The 8,939-nt window shown below is 29.5% G+C and overlaps 1 protein-coding gene across 1 annotated transcript in view; it reads left to right on the top strand.

The window, feature by feature from the left end:
• LOC124369001 (inosine-5'-monophosphate dehydrogenase 2) overlaps positions 1 to 8,939 on the top strand; it is a 56,203-nt gene continuing 47,264 nt past the window's right edge. Inside the window, exons 1-2 of the mRNA XM_046826601.1 lie at positions 1 to 362; positions 8,013 to 8,061. Coding sequence (XP_046682557.1) covers positions 265 to 362; positions 8,013 to 8,061 — 147 coding nt within the window. The 5' untranslated portion in view covers positions 1 to 264. The remainder of the gene's footprint in view (positions 363 to 8,012; positions 8,062 to 8,939) is intronic.

Raw genomic sequence — 8,939 nt, 5'->3', positions numbered from 1 at the left:
GGTCGTATTTATACAAAAACTCGGCTGCACTATACGTCTGTGATTTGTGTTTGTACTAGCCTATAGTTGTCTGTATGTATGTTAGTTGTATGTAACCACGTGGGTTTAAGCCAGTAGACGATACTTAGAAAATAGTGTACGCTTTCTTAAGGTTTGTTAATTAACAAAAGGATAACGCTAGTTTATTTGTTGTTAAAATTCCAATTATAGTTGAAATTAGTTTAACCGTTTGCAAAATAAATAAACAAATAGCCTATATTTAATATGGCTGATTATCTGATTTGTGCTGGAGTTGGTTATATTCCTGAAGACGGACTTACAGGTGCACAACTTTTTTCAAATGGAGACGGTCTTACTTACAAGTAAGTATTTTATTTCTTAATCACAATTATACAAACACATCTATTTATAAGGTGCACTTAAAAGTTACTTTGTATCTAGTTGCTTTCAGGTTAGGTTTTAGATTTACATAGGCCTAGTTATGGGAAGAAATACAAAAGCCTAGGTACCCATACATGATTTTCAAATATTAATGTATGTGTATTTGTAAGTGTGTATGTTAGGTTCAGCTTTACTGTACCTAGAGTGAATTATTGGGAATTATGTGAGAAGGTAGCTTCTTCAGACTTAAGTAATAAGCACCTCTATATAGTAAAATAGAGTTACCTTTTGTTTGAAAAATTTAGTTGTACTTGCAGCCTCATCTACTCTAGGCCTTAAGGAAATGCAAATTGAAAGCTTGATTAAAATATTGTTCATTCAAGTATTATTGACAAGTAGTTTATGATAAGAAAGAAAATATTTACTGATTTATAAAGGAAATGTTTATTTGACTAAATTAATAATTTTAAAATGTATTGATTAACTGAAGTGTAATGTGATGACAAATCAGTGTTTTGAAACTTTGTGGGTAAAATGACCGCAACATACACTGGCACTTGCAGGGTTAATGTGCTTGATACGATTTTTTTGTGAAATTCCAAGCCTGAATTTGTTGGGAGAAAGTTTGCTGTATAAAAGTTGTTGATTAAAAACTATTTAACAATTAAATTACAATTACCAATGATGCTCATTGTTGTTAATAATCCACACTTGTTGGTGTCAAATATCAATTATATCATCATTACACTTTAACTACTCCGTTAATTGTTGTTTCATTTCTTGAATTAAGTAATTTTGGATTTTTATAATACAAACATTTAATATTTTGTTTGAAAATTGTAGTTGTTATACTAAGCTATTCAGTTTTTAAACTTTGTAATGTGCTATTTTAAATGAGAAATCCCCTATTTTTGAATGATTTACTAGACAGACTACTCATTTAACAATTAGCCTATTGCAAATTCGTTCAAAGTTTAAATTTTTGTATGTTAAAGTATCCAAAATTTAAGTTGAAAAAACTGGAAAAGTTTTTCAGGTCAAGCATTTGTAGGAACCTTCTTTATTTTTGCATTATGAATATAATCTTAGCCATATCTAACATGATTTATGAGTTTTTATGAAGCCTTCTGGTATGTTTTTATGACTTAGCACTATATATATTTCATAACATGTACTCAGTGCTAAAACTTATAAACATCTTATTAATTTATCTTGTATATAGGGAATGTATGAAAGTTTTACTTATAGTAGGAAAAATAAAATGGAGTTATATTCAACAAGAGCTGTTGTATTTTAGCTATTTACTATTATTCTAATCAAAATTACAGTACCTGGAATTTTTACTTATCACTGGTTTGTAGTTTAATTAAAACTAACAAAGAAAATACCTTAGTAAGATTAATATTAAAATTGAGTTCCAACTGCAATCACACATATAAGCACTAATAGTTGCTGAAACATTTTTATAACTGTGCCGTTGTAAATATATAGCCCTTCTGTAACTTATTGTATCTGTTTTTTGTGCTTTTTTCACCAAGACGTAACTTTGAGAATTCCTGTGTTATAAAATTGTAATTTGATCCAGTGAAAGTTAATGTTACTAATACAAATTTTTTAAATGTCTCATTGTTGATTTTAGAGTTCTATTTTAAAATGGAAAAAATTAACTAATTAAGGACCTTGTTAGTTTTGCAATTTTTGCTGAAATACCAGGTGGATACTGTAAATATTAGGATGACATTATTCTATAAAAATGATGGCCATCCAGGAATTGTAGGGAAATTATTAATACGTACCTATGAAGTTTACTAATAGAGTTTACTTCTGAGGAGGACTTTAGTAATACCAAGGCTATCTTCTCTGGCTTTTAATTTTTTTCTTGCAATCATATGAATAATTAGAACAGAAAAATAAAATTTAAGTTTTTATATAATACTGTAAATTTGTAAATATATGTTGTTTACAAGTAGGCCTACTATGCATTTAAGCAGATTTTGTCATTTCATGTACAGTACTATTGTTTTATTTATCAAACAAATACTGTAATGTACGCTACCTTCTAATGTGATGAAAAATGAGTAATAAATGTGTACAGTATGACACATTTTTGTTTTGATCTTTTTGATAAAATAAAAAAGATAAATGTTTTGGACAAACATGTTTGTGGACAAGCCACAATGTAAGACGTCTCATTTATATTATGAATTAATTTATGATGTTATTTAATTTACTTCAATTTGTATCTGGTGAGCAGAACATGCTACCCTCTTGTCTGCTGGGCTTTGTAAGCAACATTATATGCACTTAAGTTAGCATTATCTTCTGAGCAGGCTCATGATTTTTAAAATCAAATTAAAAAATGTTTTTAATTAATGAACCGATACATCGGAATTTGAAAGGATCTGACAGAACGTAACTAAAGAGTTAACGCACAGTCAGAGAGGGATTGCATTTTACCTTTTGACCCCAAAATCAATTGAATTCTTGCTTGGACCAAGAGTAACCTATGTGCTTAAGTTTCTAGGATCTGTATATCAAAAGTTAACACACAAGCAGGTAGTTGGAAAGATATACACACAGACGGAGAGACTGCTTTTTTGACCTTTTGACCTCAAAATCGATAGGGTTCTTCCTTGAAATAAGATAAATCTGTGTGCAAGTCTTTTACGACCCTTCAACTATCTGACTCTTAATACCCAGAAGGACAGACAGACAGACAACACAATTTCATTAAGGTCCTGTATGGTTCTTAATAATATAAACTAAACATCTTTCACTGTACTCTAATTGATTATTTAAAACCTCCGTAAGCAGATCATTCTTATATGGCGAGTAGCATACTTAATATTTAGATTAACCAGTAACTGTAGGAACTATGTTTGTTGTAATTTAACTATTTTCATTCTTATTTAATGTTAATGAAGATGCTAACTTTAGCACAGTAAAGTATATTGTAAATATAATATGTTAAATTTATTATGGTTTCAGCAAATTAGATGCATACTTAGGACATTTATATTTGTTATGCAATTGTACAGAGATTTATTATCACTTACGTTCAGTTCAGAGTTAACTTGTAATAGTGTTACAAGTTTAGACAGTATTATTTTGATTGGTGTTATCTTAGAAATAAACCTACAGCGTAACATTAAAGTACAAACACTTTTTTATTAGACTTTGTGTTTGCCCACCACAAAGATCTCAAAATAAAATAAAAGGAACTAAACCTTAAGTCTATATGCTAGTACTGTATGGATTATATTTTTCAGCATTTTTACAAATAAGTTTTTAGTTAAAAAAATGATTCACTATCACAACAAGATAACTAACTAAGACTTATGATTCTTCTAACTTTTACAATGAAAACTTACTATGGCAATATAATTAAAAAAATCACATATTTTTGTAATTAAATTGTGTACCTGTAATAGTTGTGACTTGTTTAATATGGGACAAGCTTTTAGATTTGTGCGCTTAGGTTTTAGGAAGCCGCCAATTTGAAAATAAAGCTTCTAAACAATTGAAATTATTTCTGTCATTAGGCTTTAAGGCTATAAAGTTGTATACCAAATTTCAGCTCATTTGAATGTTACGTTCTCAAATGAATAATAGTTATGTGTAAAAAACAAAATGGTGGCTATTATTGAATTTTAAAATGTTTTAATATTAAATTTAGGTTTGTCTTAGGTCCAGGAATAATACCTGAAAATATTTTTAGAGATTGGCAGGTGTTCACAAAAGGGTGTCAATAACTTCTGCAGTTAATAGTGTTCATTATTTCAAACAAAATATGTCTTATAAACATAGGACGAAAAATGTCTCGTTTAGCCGCTAGCCACCATTTTGTATTAAAGCTAAAGAAACCAAATTCGGCATATAGTTTTGAATAGATTAGATGAAAATTTTAAAAATAGTTATGTTGTTTTAATATTAAGAAAATTACGCCCGTTTAACATTTTAAAAGTAATTTACTAAAAGACCAGTACATTTATAACAAATTTAGTAGACATTAACTATTTGAACAATTTTATTACAATTCCAATGGGGTACTTGTTTCAATGAAATCTATCAATGCATAAGCGAGCACAATCACTTTAAAGATACGCTTACACAAACGAAGAGCAATAAACAACAGATACCTTTCAACTGTGACATGTTTGACAGATGAGTTGTAGGATGTATAATTTTGATAAAATATTTATAAGTTGGAAGACTATAGACAAAGAACAGAGTGTGAGATTGTGTACTGTCATGATGCAACCCCAAAGTCTATTTTTCCTAAATGCAGGACTGTTTATGCAACAGCATCTCCCAAAAGTACTATGATTCCCTGGTAGACTTGTTTTCTGAACATGTCATATTTGAATGTCTGATGTCAATGTCACCTTGGTAATTGGTCCCATCACCTGTTTTGATATGCTTAAGGATTGTGACAGTGGCAAGCAGTTTTGGTTGATTCTAACACAAATGTTTCCAGTAGTGATATGAATTTTGTGCTGACTCGCACATCTCTAAGTTTGTTGAGACACAATATTCAATGCCATGACCCTAAGTTGACCGGCAACTTGACTTTGAAAGCAGCTTATTTCAAAGTTAAATTACCATTTCTATGAATCACAATGAGATTTCTCATTTTGGTCATAATTTTCAATATACAAGGTCATTTAGGCATGGGATCATCAATTACAAACATTGTGCCATTTTAAAAATGATCAAAACATTTTTAACACTGTTTGTGACATATAAAGTCCTCCCTCTATGCTTGACTAAGTAATTGAAATATATTTATAAAAGTTTTTTCCAAATTTGTAGTTAATTTTCATACATTAGCTTACATATTGTTCTAATTCTTTGGTTGTTACTTAGGCAAATTTGTTCATTATAGCAACTTTAGCTCGCCAAGTAACAGTGAGAATAAAATATAGCTAGTAGAGTATTCTTATTAGGTTCACTCAGTGGCATCTCTTTCAAAGGTTTTATATCGTTATAATATACCTCATATTCTGACAAACTCTGTTCCAATTTGGGTGAATATAGACTTGGTTTAAACAATAATAAAATGCCCCTTAAACATTCTAAAAAGGCTTACTAGTTAATTTAAGAACAATAGATTAACGTTTTTGTATTCAAAGCACAGGTCTTCATACTCTTCAAGGCTCCAAGTTACAATTTGGTCCCTCAACAAAATTATCAATACTAGCCCCTTTGTAAAAGGTAAAAATTAAACTTTGTAGAAGGTACAACTTGTTCTTATAGGGAATGTAATTTCATTATTCATTACAAAGATACAATCAACGAAATACGCCTGTATAACACAGGTTTATGTTAGTTTTGGATCCTAAATAAGCTTAAAATTAAATAATCCTACTCCTATAATTTAATTTATTGCTAGAAACACTTCTTGCATGTAAATTAAGATAGTTGAAAATTAAATTGTATTAGTAACATAATTTTATCATGTTCATGGGTCATCTTATTTAGTTTTTAAGACTTAAACATTGTACCTACTTCAAAACAAAACTCTTAGGTTCACAATATTTAGTGTTAATAACTGTTATAATTATAATATAATATACATATAAATGTGAAATATATTAAACAATATTAAAACATACTGAATTTCAAGGAGAAGCAAGGACACCGAATTAAAAGCATTGATCCTATAATTTTGAAATTCAGTTCAAAAATAAAATTGTAATGTCAAGGACTTTTACAGATTTCCTGGAAAGAAAAAATACTTCCTTTAAAGATACAAATTTAAATTATATTTATAGAAGATTACTAGAATTCAATTAGTCATATTTGCTGTTTGAGAATTAATTAATGAGAGAATGCTAAAGTGAATCACTTTGTGTTTATGTAAGATGGGCATAGTTCTTATATTTGTTCAGGCCAGGTTAGATTACTTGTCTTTAACTGGTAATGAATTTAAGTTGCAATTGTTTTCAATCAATTGCCTAAACAAATTTTTAAAAGTTTGTGGTCTTCTTTGAAGATGTAGCTAGAGCAAAAAGTGGTACCAGCCTGCTTTTGACCAGTCTGGATATTGATCACCATCATCAGACCACATGGGCCGGTTATATAATTCCTTTATATAACCCAGTGGTTTATATAAGCAGTTGTCCTGCGTTCCTTGACTTGGCCTTCACATTCTGACAGATCAATGTCTCACACTCTAAAAATAGACTGTCAAATTGTTATCTTCCTTATCAGATGCAAATGAATATGAAAAGGTGTTATGCAAAATTTTGTCCTATGAATAATTTTGATTTTTGCACAATTTGTATAGGATTAAGTCCGGTCCATTACCTTTTTTTACAACTACTAAATTGCTGATAGAATGTTATACAAATATAAAATAATTTTAACACATATTTTTGGAGAAGTATAAAGGATTATTTAAATGATTCACATGCAGTAGTTTTTGTTACTAAATTTTTAAAATGGAGTAATATACTGCTTGTTTTGGGTTTGTTTCACTGTAAATGGTTGAATAATTGTACATGTAGTGATGCATGTCTTTATTATTGTCATGGAATTTAAGTATTTTAAGCCATTAAATATCTTTAAGTCATCATACTCATTAGATATTATATTCCAATGAGTTTGCAGGTACGACTGGCATCATACATACAATGAATTTTTGACTAATGCTCTGGTCCAAGAAGCTTGCACCTAAACAATTTTGATGAATCTTCTTTTTGGCCCTTGTAATTGATCATGCTGACTGACATTGATTCTTCCAAATATTGTTAAATCTACATTTAATTTACAAAATTGGTTGGATTTTTTACAATGTGTAGTTTTGTACGTGCATGTTTGTGCACATGTGCGTATGTGTATTTGTGTGTGTGTGACATTAATGTATTATGTAACTTACATATGTACTTTGAAAGTATATTTAACTAAATTAGGGTTTTTTATATACAAATTCCACATATTCTAATACAGTAGTTGATCTTGATCTGAAATCTTTGGTACGCTTCTTTTGTTTATTGTACTTTTTTTAAGATGACCTTTTTTAACTTTTTTGTGGTTAATTGGACTCTATCTTCTTTGTTGTTTTTTTGCTGTTTCCATGTTTTTCTGAAAAGGAGTTCTTAAAAAACAACATTTGAGAACAATTGTCAATATCAAAAGCAATTCTTATTTTCTTAGTTTTGTCAGATAAATTACTTTTGAGTGTTTGAAAAGTAGTGACTGACCTTTTAACCTCCACATGGCATCTGATATGATATAAGCCCGTTTCATGGTGTCTTTAATGATGGGGTTGGCAAAAAAGCTCAACCACACTAGTTAAGCAATGTTTTGAGCACTGTCACTAACACACAAAGGATGGCGGCTGAAATATATGCTGTGTTGCCTAACATGTTTGAGACTTCCTTACCATAATCCATCTCCCTGCTACATAGTGTGGAAAAGTGTGACTACTCTGTAGTCTGCTACAGGGGGGCTTCACCTAGTGGGATGGATAGTTTATTCACAGTATTACATTTGTTATATACTCGTATGCCTCCTCCATTTATTCCATTAAAATATTTGTGTAACCTGTCTGCATTTTGTATGGCAAATTTAAATTCTGAATAATTAAATACTGGATGATTTATTATTAATTTACTTTATTTTTTCAGTGATTTTATCCTTTTGCCTGGATTTATTGACTTCACTGCAGACGAAGTGGTAAGTAAAAAAATTGTAATAAAATAATTTAGTTTTATTTTTTATATGTGTAGCATTATATAGAGGGTTTCATATAAGGTAATCTCAAATCGATAATAAAAGAACAGATTGTTAGAATAGTGAACTAAACGGTTTCTTTACAAAATAAATCCTTGAAAGCAGTTTAAAAATATATATTCATACATTTTAAGTACAGATTGTGCCAAAATCCTGAGGTAGGGGTTTGGTGCTTTATTTTTTTCAAGTGTAAAACATACATCATGTTATACATAATTTTAAGGTCTTTGTTGCCATACTTTGGTACAAAAACAAAACTGTATATTTTTTATTTCAAAATGGCAGATAAAAAACCGTTAAATATATGAATTTACTTATTGTAAAATAATTACAATAATGATTGTAGTGGTACGTAGAAAAACCACTTAAGTAAGGTCAGGTTTTAAAAGGTTTTTTCCAAAATTATAAAAAAATATCTAGGAAATATAATACATAAGACTTAGTTCATATTCATTGATAGTTACATATTTAATAGATCAAATTGTGTGTAGCTATAAAAAAGTAAGTTATGGTAATCTAAAAAAATGTTGTGAGTAAGTTTAACGTTAGGATTAAAGGTTGGAGAAAAACTATTGATAATCCTTAATAGTTAACAATGGTATTCAAAAATGTTAATAGTAAGTGTAAGAAAAACATCCAGTCCTAGTTCCAAATGCTATGCAGGATATTTGTTAAGAAGTAACTAGGTAGACCAGAAAAATTGACAAGTTTTAGCCCAATCTTATGAGAAACTTGAGACTAAGCGGCTCAAGGTCATGCTATTGACAGATGACATGGAGTCATACTATTGTGAAAATTACCAGTACCGTTACTGCATGCAG

The sequence above is a fragment of the Homalodisca vitripennis genome, chromosome X, assembly GCF_021130785.1.
Source record: "Homalodisca vitripennis isolate AUS2020 chromosome X, UT_GWSS_2.1, whole genome shotgun sequence".
Classification (NCBI taxonomy): domain Eukaryota; kingdom Metazoa; phylum Arthropoda; class Insecta; order Hemiptera; family Cicadellidae; genus Homalodisca; species Homalodisca vitripennis.
This window is presented reverse-complemented; position numbering and strand designations above follow the sequence as displayed.